Source organism: Mastigoproctus giganteus, chromosome 9 (genome assembly GCF_048544385.1).
Source record: "Mastigoproctus giganteus isolate SK-2022 chromosome 9, ASM4854438v1, whole genome shotgun sequence".
Classification (NCBI taxonomy): Eukaryota; Metazoa; Arthropoda; class Arachnida; order Uropygi; family Thelyphonidae; genus Mastigoproctus; species Mastigoproctus giganteus.
This window is the reverse complement of record NC_143583.1, coordinates 110,293,540-110,310,085: the sequence shown is the minus strand read 5'-3', so window position 1 is coordinate 110,310,085 and position 16,546 is coordinate 110,293,540. Positions and strand designations below refer to the sequence as shown.

The 16,546-nt window shown below is 38.3% G+C and overlaps 1 protein-coding gene across 2 annotated transcripts in view; it reads left to right on the top strand.

The window, feature by feature from the left end:
• Window positions 1–14,842, top strand: part of IleRS (Isoleucyl-tRNA synthetase) — a 430,056-nt gene extending 415,214 nt beyond the window's left edge. For both annotated transcript variants that reach the window (XM_090381523.1, XM_090381522.1), the window contains exon 31: window positions 14,683–14,842. In XM_090381523.1, the coding sequence (XP_090237649.1) occupies window positions 14,683–14,820 (138 nt within the window). In that variant the 3' untranslated portion in view covers window positions 14,821–14,842. The remainder of the gene's footprint in view (window positions 1–14,682) is intronic.
• Window positions 14,843–16,546: the final 1,704 nt, after the last annotated feature.

Below are 16,546 nucleotides of genomic sequence, written 5' to 3'. Positions count from 1 at the left end.
ATTCCAAAACCATGGTGAAATTCTAATTGCACTGCAGCAAGAAAGGCGTGTGGAATTTTTTGCCATTACCCCACCACAGATAACTTAATAACCTTCAAATACACGTGTGCTAAAGCATATTACGTAAGATGTCAGAAGGAATCTTGGATCCACTTCACATCTATCAAACCTGTTTGATAGATGTGAAGCTTGTCTGGGATAAAGTCCAGAAAATGAAGGGGAAATACATATCGCACCCTTCATTGATCCTGGAGCATAATGGATGTGTAATTACAGACCAAACTGCAATTGCAAATGCTCTCGGGTGTTTGCAATTGCAGTTGGCTAAAGTGTCTATCGAAACATCTTACTCCCAAGTTTCTGATAATCAAACAAATTGCTGAAAGGCAACATTTGAAGTTGTCGTCAGACAAGTGTGAAGAATACAATCAACCCTTCACAGAATGGGAAATGAAAGTGGCACTATCACTATCCCAGGCGAGCGCCATAGGGCCAGATGACACCCATTATGACTTTATTAAACATCTTTCATCTGAATCTGGATCAGTTGCTCTGTTTGTACAACAGAGTTTATCTTGAAGATGAATTTCCAGACTCCTGGCATAAAGGCAATCGTGCTTGTCTACAACTCTGTCAAAACCAGATGGTTCTGTTATCACTTCAGCCAAGGATAAAGCTGACCTGCTAGCATCCCATTTTTCTTCCAACTCATGTTAGCATTAGCATTAGTAGAGGCATTTGATGAAAGAAAGCAAGCTTATGCAGCATCAGCCAAAAAAAAAAAAAAAGTAACATAAATAAATAAAAATAACCACTTCCACTTCACCCCTCTGTTCGTTCGAAATACCTGTCCAGCTGAGCCTTAAACTTATTTAGGCTATCAACTTCCACGACAAGGGATGGAAGTCTGTTCCACCTACCAACCACCCGCTGGCTAAAGGCAAATTTCCTCACATCTATCCTACATCTGTCTTTCCTCAATTTGAATTTATGCCCTCTCAGGTGATTATTCTGAGCAAGAGGAAGAATCCTATCAGCATTGAGCATGCTCAAACCATTCAAAGCTTTGTACACCTCTATCAGATCACCTCGCTGGTGCCTAGTTTCCAGACACTGTAATTCGCAAAACTTAAGCCTTTCTTCGTAAGAGCACCCCTTTGTCCCATTCACCAATCTTGTTGCCCTTCTCTGTACTCGTTCCAGCAGCTCTACATCCTTCTTGAAATGAGGCCTCCAGGCCTGTATACAGTACTCTAGGTGTAGCCTGACCATTGCCTTATACAAGGGAATAATCACCTCCTTATCCCTGCTAGAAAAATTCCTATATATCATTGACAATACGCCATGAGCTACTCTTGCAGCCCGTCTGCACTGCTCAGAGAACTTCATATCTGCCTGCACAACCACCCCCAGGTCCTTTTCATTCTCTACCACTGTTAGTGTAGTACCACAGAGTTGATACGTTGCTCTGGGGTTGCTGTTTCCCATATGTAGTACTTTACATTTGTCAATGTTAAACTTCATTTGCCACCTCTCAGCCCATCTGCTCAACCTTTCCAGATCCTGTTGAAGTAGCGTAGTGTCCTGGACAACCCTGCCAACCTTCGTATCGTCTGCAAACTTGGACATTAAGCTTGATATACCATCATCAATATCATTTATAAATACAGAAAACAATAATGGACCGAATACTGAACCCTGAGGGACTCCACTAATAACATTAGTCCACGATGAGCAGTGTCCATTGATTACCACTCTCTGCCTTCTCCCCCTCAACCACCCCTTTATCCATAGCAGCAATTTGCCTCCAATGTCACACCGCTCCAATTTGTGCAGCAGTCTTCCATGTGCAACAGTATCAAAAGCCTTTCTAAGATCCAAGTATATAATATCAAAGTTATTCCCTGCATCCAGTTCTTTTGTGACTGCATCATAGTATCCAATCATATTGGTCAGGCAAGACTTCTCCTTAACAAAACCATGCTGTGTCCTAGCTATAACTGAAGTCTTGTCTAGATGATCCTGCAGTGCTTCTTTAACCAGTGCCTCCATTAATTTTCCGGGAACAGAAGTTAAACTCACAGGTCTATAATTACTTGTGTCAGCCTTTGATCCCCCTTTGTGAATTGGGGTCACATTTGCACATCTCCAGTCCATGGGTACCTCCCCTGAGTCCAAGGAAGCTCTCATAATTATGGCTAAGGGTTTGCTTACTTCCTTTGCTGCCTCCTTTAATAGAACTGGATAGATCCCATCCACCCCAGGAGCCTTTCTTGTGTTTATCTTCAACAATTTCTCCTCCACTTTGCTCTCAGTTATTACAAGATTCTCTAGCTTACTGCTAGAGTTGAATATACCCCTGGCATTCCCCTCGCTGAATAACTCCTCATGTGTGAATGTCGATGCAAAATATTCATTTAGTTTGTTAGCTACCTGAGCAGGGTCATCAACAGTTGACCCATCGATCTCAAGTGGACCAATCTGATTCATCCCCTTCCTTCTAGTTTACATAAGTAAAGAACTCTTTGCTGTTTTTCTTCGCATCCCTTGCCAAGGATCTCTCGTAATCTGCCTTCGCCTGCCTAATCTCCTTTGTAACTTGGTTACAGATCAACTTGTATCTATCATAGGCGTCTGTGTCACGTGTTAATTTGTATGTATCCCATGCATTTATCTTCTCTGCCATATGCCTCATTAGTTCATCTGACATCCATTTAGGCCTAAACCTTGAACAATATTTCTTAGTTGGTATGTAAAGCCTAGTAGCTTCCAAGATAAGTTCTTTGAATGCTTCCCATTTTGAATTTGCTGTTGGCAATATCATCAGTTGATCCCACTGTATAGAATTTAAATACTGTCTCAGTCCATTGTAGTCGCCTTTACGAAAGCAATACCCCTTCCCTTTACCCCTAATGGTAGTTACCTCTTTGAGTAACTCCCACTTCAGCACACTGTGATCACTGCCACCTAGTGGTTCATTTATCTGCAGATTCTTAATGCATGAAGAATCACTACTGATAATCAAATCAAGAGTATTACTCCCTCTAGTTGCCTCCCGAACATGCTGATGTAGAAAACAATCATCCAATAAATCCACACAAGCCTTGCTACTGTGTGAGTGACCAGCCCCCAAATTCCAGTCAATATCTGGGAAATTAAAATCCCCCATTATAAGACTCTCTGATTTACTGGCCCACTCTATTTCTCCGAACAGTTTCTTATTATACTCATCAGTCATTAGGCCTATAGCACACTCCTACTCTCAATTTTGATCTCCCAATGCTTATGTCACACCAAACTGACTCGACACTGCACTGTCCAGCGATGTCAACTGGCTTCACTTCCTTGGATTTTATGCGTTTTTTAACTAATAGCATAACCCCTCCTCCCTTCCTATCCTGTCTATCCTTTCTGTAGACATTGTACTCCCCAAATTCCAGTTCTGCATTCCTTATATCTGTGTGACACCACGTCTCTGAAATCCCCACAATATCTGCCTTTGATGTTTTGAGCAATACCTCAAATTCATCAAATTTATTTACTGAACTCCTAGCATTGGTGTACACGCAAGTATACATGCACCTGTTTCTATTCTTAGCTACCCTAACACAACCCATGTGTTTACTTGTACCGCAATGACTCCCAGCAGTCTCTGAAATATCCTGCATCTTGTTTTTCAGGCTTCTGTTCATTCCAATAGAAGCAGTGCAAGAATCACTTTCACCTCTGCCAGTGGCTACTGTTAATCTATTAGTCCTTGTATCCCCCCAATCTAGCAGTTTTCCGACCTACCTAACACTGCCTCGATAGCATCAGCAAATATTCTTGCACCCTTTCTATTTAAGTGTATCCCATCCCTGTAGAAGCAGTCTCTCCTGTTAACAAGTACAGACCAGGCTGAAAAAAATTCTACCCCTTGAGCCCTGCACAATCTTTCCAGGGCCGAATTGATTGACAGGGCCCTCATCATATACTCCCTCCTATCATGTCTGGGCAGAATTGCAGACACTTTCAATTTCAACCCTAATTCACGGCTTTTTTTCATCAGTGACCTGTACTTGTCAAGTAATTCCGCCGGTCTCCTACTCTTAATATCATTGGTGCCAACGTGTACAACTATATCACCTTTTGTGCCCTTAAAAGATGATATCCGCTCTACAACGTCATCAACTTTTGCCCCTGGCAGACATACCCTGGTCCTGTTCCACCTATCCTTTTTACAAAGCATGTTTTCCGTTTCCCTGACAATAGAGTCACCAACAACTACTAGTTCCTTTGGGACCAGCGCAATAAATTTATTTTTTCCGAGGCTCGAACCCATGTCGTCGTTACTGGCGGTCCGGTGCTTATCCCCACGGCTACCCTTTCAGTTAAATGTATTAATGATCTTGATAAAACACCTCCCACCATTCCCAATTCGCTCCATTCAGTGCCTCCTGTGGTCTTCCATCAATAGGATGTCAGAAGGATTTTGACAAATCTTGATGCTAAGGCTGCTCCGGGTCCTGGTAGTATTTCTCCACTTGTTCTCAAAACCTGTGCTCCTGAACTCATTCCTGTTCTTTGCTGCCTTTTTTCACTTTCTTATGCCAAAGGTGATTTTCCTTCTGCTTGGAAATTGGCTCATATCCAGCCAGTTGCTAAAAAGGGTGACAAATCCCTCCCATCCAATTATCATACCATTGCAATTACTTCTACTCTTTGTAAAGTAATGGTGAAATCGATTAACCGCCAACTCTTAAACTACCTAGAAACCTTCCATCTGATCAACGATCGCCAATACGGATTCCGTTGGTGTCAATCCACTGGTGTTGACATGTTCCTTTGGAAACCACACTTCTGGCTTATGTTACCCATTTATGGACAAATTCAATGGAAAAGTTCAGTGAAACACAAGGCCATCTGAAAGGCTTATGATCATGTTTGGCATGAAGGTCTTCTAAACAAGCTTCCATCTTATGGTTTGCAAACTGTTTTTAGTAATTGGTTATTCAGTTTTCTCTCTGATCGTTCACTGAAGATGATGGTAGATGGCTCTCTGTCTTCTAACTTCTCCACTAATGCTGGTGTCCCCACAAGGTTCAGTTCTTTTCCTCTTTTATATTAATGACCTTCTTCCATTGACTGGAAATCCTATCCATAGTTTTGCTAATAATAGCACATTGCATTCCACTTTCCATTTTGAGAAACCTTGCCCTGCTCAATCAGCTTGGTAGGGAATATTCAGTTCTTGAATATTCCCTACCAATTCCTTAAATACCGATCTCCAGTGGAGCATAGACAACTTAGCTGATTTCAATTCTTCTAAAACTCAGTCTTGTCTTATATCTTGCAAAAAGGATTCTTCTGCTCCTATGCTTATCTTTGGTGACTCTCCGATTTCTAGGCAAGTCGATGTATCTTTTTTGGAGATTACCCTGACTTCTAATCTCTCTTGGCACAAGCACACTACAAATATTGCTTCCTCTGTATCTAAAAAACTTGGTTTTTCTCTTTCACTCTCGGCATTACTTTTCTTCCAAACAGCTATTCACTCTGTACAAATCGCAAATCCACCCTACCATGGAATATTGTTCCCACATCAGGGGCAGTTAGGTTAATTAATGACTCATCTCTAACAGAGTCGCTCCACTCTCTGTCTCATAGACATACTGTTTCTGCTGCATGCTTTTTCTACAGATACTTTCATGGGCACTGTTCTTCTAAATTGGCTTTTATAATTCTTGCTCTCTCTCTTTCAAAACAGGCCGAACATGTGCCGCCACCAGCCATTTACTGTCTAACTTCAAACTCACAGAACCAACTTTTCATCTTCCTCGTTTATTCATTCAACTGCCATTTTCTGGAACAACCTTCTTTCATTTGTCTTTCCTGAAAATTACATTCTGCAGAAGATCAAGTCTAATGTCAACAAATATCTTGTTTTGTCTTCTCAACCTCCAACCCAAGCATGGTACTATAGGTTCTAATACCTCTCATGTTTGGGGTTTTCATAAAAAAAAAAAAAAAAAAAAAAAAAGCAAAAGATGCAAAATTTCCGAGTAATTGTCATCCAGTTGCTCTGACAAGTTGCTTGTGCAAAATGCTGGAAAGGATTGTCAATGCCCGTCTCGTGGTATTTAGAAGCATATGACCTGCTTTCCAAAGGAACATGTCAACACTTGACCATCTTATAAGATTGGAAACATCTATTCAAGATGCTTTCCTTAAATGCGAACACCTGGTGGCAATTTTCTTTGATATCGAAAAAAGTATGACACAGCTTGGAGATTTGGAATTTTAAAGGATATCTATGATCTGGGTCTGAGAGGTCATCTAGCCCTTTTCATTAAAAATTTCTCATTGAACCAGTCATTCCAAGTTCGTGTCAGCTCCGTTTTCTCTCAATCTTTTTGTCAAAAGGAAGGAGTCACTGCTAAGTGTTATGCTTTTCGCTATCAAAGTTAATTCTATTACTGAACAACTTCCTCTAACTGTAAACAGCACCATCTTTGTTGATGACTTTACCATCTTCTGTCAGTCATGCAACATGAGGGATATTGAACGACGATTGCAGCATGCCGTTGGCCATGTCAGATCTTGAGCAATGGCTAATGGTTTCAGGCTGTCGCCTCAGAAGACCATTTGCATACACTTTTGTCGCAAACAGAACCTTTACCCTGAACCAGAACTCAAACTCAGACAACACATCGTTCGTTTGTTTGTTTGTTATTTGGTTTTTAGGAGCATTAGCAACTAAGGCCATATTGCTCCGGGATATGCGGTGGTCATTCCCTGACCTTTCCGTATTCTCCGTATTTGGTGGTGACGGGCTCGAACCCCGGTCTAATCAAGAAGCGTGTGCTATGCACTGCTGCTCCTTCCCACCTGGCTACGGAGGCGCCGCTACAACACATCATTCCAGTTGCACCTGAAACAAAATTCTTGGGTCTCATTTTCGATAAGAAGTTGACACTTTTGCCACATACCTGTCAACTGCGAACAAAGTGCACGAGGGGATTGACTCTCCTTCGTTGCCATCTCCTCAAATAAGTGTTGGGGGCAGACCGATGCACTTTACTCCACCTTTATTGTGCACTTGTTCATTCAAAATTAAACAGTGGGTCCCAAGTGTACACATCAGCTAGAAACAGCGTACTACGGCTAGACCCACTTCACCACCAAGCCATCCTTACTGCTACTGGAGTATTTAGAACATCCCCCTGTCCAGAGTTTATACATCGAAGCAGGTGAACCACCACGAAAGCAGTTGTTGCTACAATATACTTTTAAACTAAAATCCCTGCCAGACAATCCAACGTGGACTTCCGTTTTTGATCCATGATGGGAAACGCTTTATAAAACCTGTCAGACTGCTAACTGCCCCTTTGGCATCCGTGTCCAAGAGCTACTCAGAGAGCTCTATCACAGTAGACAATGTTGCCTAGTCACCAAGGCATCTACTTCTACCCTGGCATGCTTGCTTACCATCATGTGACTTCTCCATTAAAAGTTGGGGTAAGGCCATAACTCCATCCTCTGCCTACCAACAACTCTGTGCTGCCCACCGATCACTGTGGTTTCTTGCCTGTGTTCACTGATGGCTCGAAGTCAGAGTTGTCTGTCGGATCTACTGCTATCTTTCCAGATAGTACTATATCTGGGAAGATTCCCCACAAATGCAGCATATATACAGCTGAGTTGTATGCTATAGAGTTAGCCTTGTACCACATTAAAACCCGTAAGCACCAAAGATGAATGGAGTACACTGCAGGCTTTATCGGGGATGAGGTATAATCCTCATCCCCATTTGTAATAACTGAGAGCAAAGTGGAAGAGAAATTGTTGAAGTTAAACATAAGAAAGGCACCTGGGATGGATGGGATCTATCCACTTATATTAAAGGAGGCGGCAAAGCAACTAATCAAACCCTTAGCCATAAATTATGAGAGCATCCTTGGACTCAGGGGAGGTTCCCACGGACTGGAGATGTGCAAATGTATCCCCAATTCACAAAGGGGGATCGAAGGGTGACACGAGTAATTACAGACCACTTAGTTTAACTTCTGTTCCAGGTAAAATAATGGAGTCACTGATTAAAGATGCATTGCAGGATCATCTAGACAAGACTGCAGCAGTAATTCAGACACAGCATGGGTTTGTTAAGGAAAAGTCTTGTTTGACAAATTTGATAGGATATTATGATGTGGTTACAAAGGAAGTGGATGCAAAAAATAATTTTGATATCATATATTTGGATTTTGGGAAAGCTTTTGACACTGTTGCGCATGGAAGACTATTGTACAAATTGGAGCAGAATGGTATTAAGGGTAAGTTGCTACAATGGACGGTTGAGTGGGAGAAGACAGAGGGGTGGTAACCAATGGGTGCTGCTCTTCGTGGACTAATGTTATTAGTGGAGTCCCACAGGGTTCGGTGTTGGGTCCACTGTTGTTTTGTATATTATTAATGATATTGATGAAGGTATATCAGGCTTAGTGTCGAAGTTTCCAGGTGATACAAAGGTTGGCTTGTTAATGACAGTAATGGCAGTGTGCTACTACAACAGGATCTAGAAAATTTGGGCAGATGGGCTAAGAAGTGGCAACTGAAATTTAACCTTGACAAATGCAAAGTACTACATATGGGTAGAAGTAACCCCAGAGAAACGTACCAACTGTGTGGTACTACACTTAAGGTGGTAGAAAATGAAAAAGACCTGGGAGTAATTGTGCAGTCAGATATGAAGTTTTCTGAGAAATGCAGACAGGCTGCCAGGGCAGGTCATGGGGTTTTGTCAATGATATATAGGAATTTTGATAGCAGAGAAAAGGAGGTGATTATCCCTCTGTATAAGGCAATGGTCAGGCCATGCCTTGAGTACTGCATACAGATGTTGAGGCCTCATTTTAGAAAGGATGTAGATTTGCTTGAGCGTGTACAGAGAAGGGCAACAAGATTGGTGAGGGGAATGAAGGGATCCTCTTACCAAGAGAGGCTTAAGTTTTGCAAATTGCAGTGGCTGGAGACTAGGCACCTGTGCGGTGATCTGATTGAGGCATATAAGGTCTTGAATTGGTTGAGCACACTGAATTCTGATGGGATCCTTCCAATTGTTCAGATTACGAACCTAGGGGGCATAAATTCAAATGAAGAAAAGACAGATGTAGAATAGATGTCTGGAAATTTGCCTTTAGCCAGCGGGTGGTTAATTTCTGGAACAAACTTCCATCTGTTGTTGTGGAAGTTGATAGGTTAAATAAATTTAAGGAGGAACTGGACAGGCATTTGGAGGGAATGGTGTGATTTTTTTTTTTTTTTTTTAGTTGATGCTGCATAAGCTCATACACTTGCTTTCTTGCATCACATGCCACTACTACTATGGGCAGTAATTCACTAAATTACTCTCCCAATGGTAACAATCTTGGCATGAACAAGTCACGAACATGCTCTATTAGATAAAGCCTGTAATCCGATCCGACACTGACAGTCTATTCTGCGCAGGAACCGCAGAGAAGTTGTTCTTGCTCGCCTCCGCATAGGACACAGTCATCTTACAATTGCATTTCTGCTGAGGGCAGATGACTCTCCTATGTGTGAGAACTATGGCACCATTTTAACTGAGTGTCCATACTTTAGACATCAACGTGATTTATATTTTAAGGCTTTTAGTCATCTGGCTGAGCCTTATACACTCAGTCAGATTTTATCCGACAATGACCATGTGTCTGCTGTTTTTAGCTATTTAAAATCAGCAAACGTTTTTACCCGTATTTAAAATTTACCTTTTATTGTTATTTCTTTATTGATTTATCTTTTATACTCTTTATAGCTTTGTTATTATATATCTTGACATGGTGACCTAACTAATTAGGTCACTGAAAGCTTACATTTTTTTATATATGACCTGGTTTTGGCACTGTTTTTGTTTGTTTTTTTTGGAGCATTAGCAACTAAGGCCATATTGCTCCAAATTTTTGCGCATTATAGCCTTAGTTGCTAATGCGCCAATAAAATCCAAACCAACCAACTTATTGTCAGTTTGTTCTGCAATACGATGAAGTGCATCTTGCATCAAGACTTGCATCTGCAATATTATCATAGTTAACGAGTCTTATGTTAAGTGCTTTTGCCATCTCTAAATACACAAGCTAGTTGTGCATTGCTTATTTTAAGACAACAAACTTTCATTCACTTTGCTGGATTTTGATTTTAATGTTACATACAAAAGCTGGTAGAATCATATTTTCATTAATTACCACAGAAGAGATAACTGAGTAATAAAAAACTAAAAAGAAATACAAACATGTATACCAGTGTACGGAATTTGAGTTTAAAGAATAAGCCGTGAGTTTATAAAATAGCTGCAAACATCAGATTTAACATGAAAATTTCCTCATAATATGTGTAGGAAGTTGCAGACATATCCCCTTAAAGAGTTATCTAAGGGGATATATTGTTATTATTAACCTAGGAGTGCAGACATGCTAGCAAAAAAATGCTTTTAAAAATGATGTAGCCTCTATGACTGAAATACTTGTATTATATCTAATGGCTACTATTTTGAGCATTAATCATACTAACTTTTAATAATTAAAATAATTCAGTTTACATTTTTTTTTTATTATTTATGCATGATCTCACCACTTGTAGCAAACTGCAATGTACCTACACACACAAATATATGCATATGCACCTGTGTATACTAAAATATTTATAAATAAGAAATTTAATTTCCTAAATGCATAAAAACAGTCAGCAGCAACAGTTTTAAATGGTAATTGCATATAAATCAGTTTAGAGGAAATAACTGATGTTAGCAGTTAAAGTTATTAGCATTCATAGAATATTCAAGTGATACTAGGAATCCAACTTTTCCTGCAACTGTGGGGGGGGGGAAATATATTATAGAAGAATAATCATAATATTATAACTACCCTGTATATTTATAGGAATGTTTTATTTCGTTAACTTGAAAATGGAAAGATCTAAAAAAACATCAATTTTAAGCTTATTTATAAATTGTATTTATAAATGTGATTGTATTGATATAACATGATCCCCATACTTCCTTGGATCATAAATTATTACAATAAATGAATAGGCACATTATAACCAAAGCAGCTTATGTGCCATCAAACCCCCACAACTTCCTTGGAATTGTATTAATACATTTTTTTTTTTTTTTTTTTTTTTTTTACTCAGGATATGAAAAATGAGCATGGGATTTTTAATTGGGAGTAATTCTACAAACATGGTCTCCACTGGAAATATGGAGTATCTGTTGTGTGCATCTTGGTGATTATACATACAATTTGTCCCCTACTGTAGCATAGTTCACCATAATGCCCTGTATTTTTTGATACCCTCCTTCAAGAGTTCTCCTAGAATTCACTCCAGACACCTTAGAAGACATTAGCAGGTGTGAGAGTTCCCTTTAAAAAAAAACTTTTTAATGTTCAGTCTGATTTTCCAATCAACTGTATTTCACAGTATATTCCTTCAAAAGTGTGTTCTTTTGATTTTGCTATTAAAAATTGAACCATTACTGTAATTAATGTGAGAACAGCTGAACTGCCAGCCAAACTAGAAATGCTGTAAAGCATTTCCAGTTTGGAAATGCTTTGCAGGAGAAACTTTTACAGGGTTTGCTTATTGCCTCAGAAGTTATTTTTCATTGAATAATTCACATGTTAATTTCTAAAGCTGATTGTACTGGCACAAGTATCCTGTGTCCATGGCTGTAAATGTTAGTCATTCAGTGCTATGAGTGAGCAAATATATTGAAAGTGGTCACATGTACCTCTTGAATATACTGAATATCTTCTCACCTGGTGGTGTTTTGGGAAAGGGCATGCCCATTCGTAGGTTCTGAATATCTAATATTTATCGTTCATAAAACTTCTCTTTAGGACATATCATATGCCCGACAGAGTTACTTCTAGCAGGACATACATGGTAGCAATGCAGTTTTCAGTTTAGTTTTGTTTTCCACTCACTTCTAGTTTATGAACATTTTAGTATTAGCCACATAGTGCAAGGAAGCTACAGGCTTTTACTGCAGTGGCCAGAGAGAGAGAGAAGGAGAATGAATAAATAGATAAGAAAATACAAAACAAATTATATGCTTCCCTCCTCACATAGGCCGACCGGGCTAGCCGAGTGGGTAAAGTACCTGCCCCGCAACCCAAAGGTCGCGGGTTCGATTCCCGCCTCGGGCTTGGATCAAAGTACTACAAAAACCTTGGGAGGTGCAATATGGCCACAGAAGCCGATGCGCCAACAACTACCAAATCAAAAAAAAAAAAAAAATCCTCACATAGGCAACTACCCAGTTGACCTTTGAATTTCTTCAATTCAAACTGCTGAGGCAACTTGTTCCAGTATCCAACAATTTCTGGCTAAAAAAAAAACTTCCTACAATCAGTAATTTATAACAGTGAAAAGTCTGCCTTGGTTTTATTAACCAATCTCAGAACCTTATAAACCTCACTTAGATCCCTTCTAAGGTGCCTGGTTGTCAAACTCTGTAGCCCATATAATCAGAGTCATAGTCATGTCTTACTGTCACCCTTTTGTCAATCTCCCCATGTGAATTGTACATCTTTGGACTCTTTCAAGAAGCTCAGTGTCTTTTTTCAGATGAGGTCTCCCTATGTGGATACAGCATTCAAAATGCAGTCATACAATTTCCCTGTGCAGTGGGATTATGACCTCCCTATCTCTACAGGATATTATTATTACTAGCCACATAGTGCAAAGAAGCCTGAGGCTTATGCTGCACCAGCCAAAAAAAAAAAAATTTCCGAGTTACCCTGAGAAGTAGAAGGGAATCACCAAGAAAGAGAAGAATGATGATATCCAGCTCAGGAACCTGGGGGTAAATTGTTCAATAAATCATCAATAGAACACTGCTCAGAAAACTTCATAAAATAACTTCCAGATCCCTTTCTTTGTATACTAGTTTTAATTCAACCCCACCAAGTGTATAAGTTAATTTGGGGTTGCTGTTCCCTAAGTATAAGGCTGCATTAAAATATAGTCGCCACTTTTCTGACCATTCTTGAAGCCTGTTTAAGTCTTCCTGAAAGAACACTGCTTAGTACTGATATACATGCTACATTACACTTAAGTTTGAGAGCAAAGCACAAGCCAGAGTATGTATGAATAAACCAGCCAGAAGGATTAGTCTGAAAATGAATGTCTCTGAAATCTTTATTTGTCAATATTTCAGGTGTGCTTGTCTTGAATGTTTGCCAGAAGTTTCTTCTTGCACTCACACAGTGACAATATGTTAATAGCATTATTGTATAGAAATGAATTAGTTATTTTTCAGAAAATTTTGGTTAGCAAAGGGTGCTGCATTTTTCTGTAACTTTCAAGACAATGAAAGGTTTCACAGGAGCATATTCTGCTACATGAATTAAATTCAACTAAAGGAATGACACAATGTACTGAAAGAACACTCAAATCAGGAAATGCGAGGAAGTACTGTTGGTTTCAGAAGTTCAGGTTTACTATTGCAGCAGAGTCAATAATGCTTAGCAAGGCAACTTGAATTCAACATAAATCTGGAAGCCACAGTAGAAGTTAGTCCCATCATAAGTCACAGAGCTTGCTCAGTAATTCAATTTGACCCATCCCCACTATTCATCACCATTTCAAAAATAACTGCAAAAAGTGACAAAACTTGGAAAATAGGTTCCACATGAATTGTCTCCAAAAAAAAAAAAAAAAAACTAACACCACAAGTAGAAATTTAATGTTATGGCAAAGCACCTAATTCTGATCCATATGGATGAGAATTGGGTGTTTACCATAACATTAAACATTGCTGGCAGTGGTGCATTAATTACATGGATGTGACCACACCATAGCCAAGAAGAGAACTGGACCTCATGAATGTGTAATTATGCATTAGGGATATGCTTTGGCAGAGGAACTTTGTTCTGTTACAAGGTTCCTCTGTAAAAGGGTTTGTAACATACTTTAGGCAGGTATTCCAATACTAATTCCATCTTTTCTAATTATACTATACCTTGAAGCAGTTATTATGGGTTCCCTTTCCTGAAGAACTAAAACCTTCCTTCCATTCTAATGGCCCAGCTCTTCATACCTGAGCCAGAAAGCTGCCAATCCAGGTGATGACAGATGCTTGGATGCAAAATGTGGCCAGACATACCTATCTGACTAAGCAGAATTGCTAATCATCATAGAGCCACAATGCTGAGGTATCTTTAGGAATATCTAGACAAAGAATACAAATATGCCCTTGTTCTTACAGTTTTAATCAACCCTCTTGTCCATAAAATGCACTGAGGACTGCAGTTCAATTGACTGATGTTTCTACACAGGAATTATTCTTAAAATCATAGGGGTGCCTAACATGTTAATGCTGAAATCTATGCTACTTTCTTATTTAATTAGGATTTTTTTTATTTATTCAAGTTGAGATATGTGTTATCCAATCTGTTTAGGTAGCAGTATGGTTAGTTACATATATAAAAAAAAAAGTGGATCAGCCTATCAAAAAAAAAATGGTCAAGGAAAAATTTTACAAGTCCTTTTGTAATATGCAAGCTATTACAAAATGTGTAAGCATCTATAAATGAAACTTAGATGCATAATGGTGTACACATATTTTTAACAAAATTGGATTTTAAATATTTCATTTTATATATGAACAATATACTTCTTTTAAAGGTTGCAGTCGTTTTTGAAATTCAGGAAAGGAAGATTTGCATTTACAGAACGCCAGATAAGAAGGACAAGCTTCAAAATTTAACATCCTGTGAAATCTTAAAATTAAGTTCATCTACATTATATGTGTATTTAGAATGAAACATTTATTAATTTGAAACAATGTGTCCAAATTACTGTACAAATAAATATTTAAGGATTTATGCTGCCTACTCATTTAATTTAATCTGGCCATTTGCTATTTGAATGATATTGGAATCTAAGATCAAAGCTTTATATTTTTCCTTTATCCAAAAGTTGATATGCTATTTTAAAGGATGAAACCTCGAATCTCAAAATGTTATTTAAAATAAATAAAAAATAAACATAGGCTAGAAATTATTCCTCAGATCTCATGCATTATTAACTGCAGTTAACTATATAAGCCACATAAACTTAGAATGTTGGAAATCTCTTCAGTGTCCATTTCACTTTAATGTGGTATATAATTTACAGTCACCAGCATGGAAGTGTTTTTTATTATTATTAAATCTTAGAATGTGATGCTTATGAAATTGTCAGGTGAATAATATAGCTCACCTGAGGAAATAACATATAATTGCTACACGGAAAGCTGCTCTGCATACCATTTAGTGGTTAATTTTTTTGTAAATCTTTACTGGCCTGAAGTAAAATCTATAATAATAGTATTTCAACAAAAATTAGCATCTTCCTAAGCTTTCCATTTTAAATATTTCATTTTATATATAAACAATATACTTCTTTTAAAGGTTGCAGTCATTTTTGAAATTCAAGAAAGGAAGATTTTGCATTTACAGAAACAAAACACTGTTTCTGTATTTTCACTGTAATGAAATGCACTAGTTATTATTTTAGAGAATAGTGAAAATTAAGAATTTCATCCTGCACAGAGTGAAATCTGTCTTTAATTTTTAGAAGGAATAGAAATAATTCTTATATATATACACACACACACAACAGTCGATTCCAGTTATTTGGGACACATTGGGACTAGTGCATTTTGGCTCGATTAAGCAGCTGCCCCAATTATGAGAAGTTTCACATAAATAGTTAAAAATACAGTGGACCCCCACTTTACAATTGGTTCACTGTACAATAAAATCACGTTACGATGGACTCACTATAGTAAAGTACCGTTGACTGTACGATATAGTACAGTCAACGGTACTTTACTATAGTGAGTCAATAGTACAACTTGCATAGTAAGCACTGGTCATTGTGATCACGTTTGTGAATTGAATTTTAATTCTATTAAACAGCGATTCTAATTAGCGAAAATAGGAGGAATATTATTCACAGGCTATAAAAGTAGATATATTACCCTTTATTACCTTACAAATAAAAAAATTAAATGATACGTGATAATCGGAATAATTAATATGTACATACTAACTAGTTGACATATTTCTGTTCACTGACATTTGTTGGTGAGAATTAAAATTTAAAACAGTAAAAAGATGAGCAATCGATAACAAAGAACACGGCGCACACAAATTGCAAGTAACATGATACGTGCAAGTGAGAACGGAATAACAAGTTACGAAGCTTTAAAAATAGGAATAAAGAGATTCTGAAAATTAATTTTTTTATACGATTGAAGATTTCATGGAAGTGTGAACACATTTCACCATAATAACCGACAGAATTCCAGCTGTCAGTATTATAATTCAGTAAGATCGAGTTTACTATCCATTTATGATATATTGCACTAATAGAAAAGCCCAATAAACAGGTGACTTCTAATTGTTTTATGGCTGTGACCTCCAGAAATCCGACCAAACCACGTGGTACAGTCAAAGACAATCGTAGGGTAATCTCCAGTGCTGCAGTCTTCTGCCCCGATTAA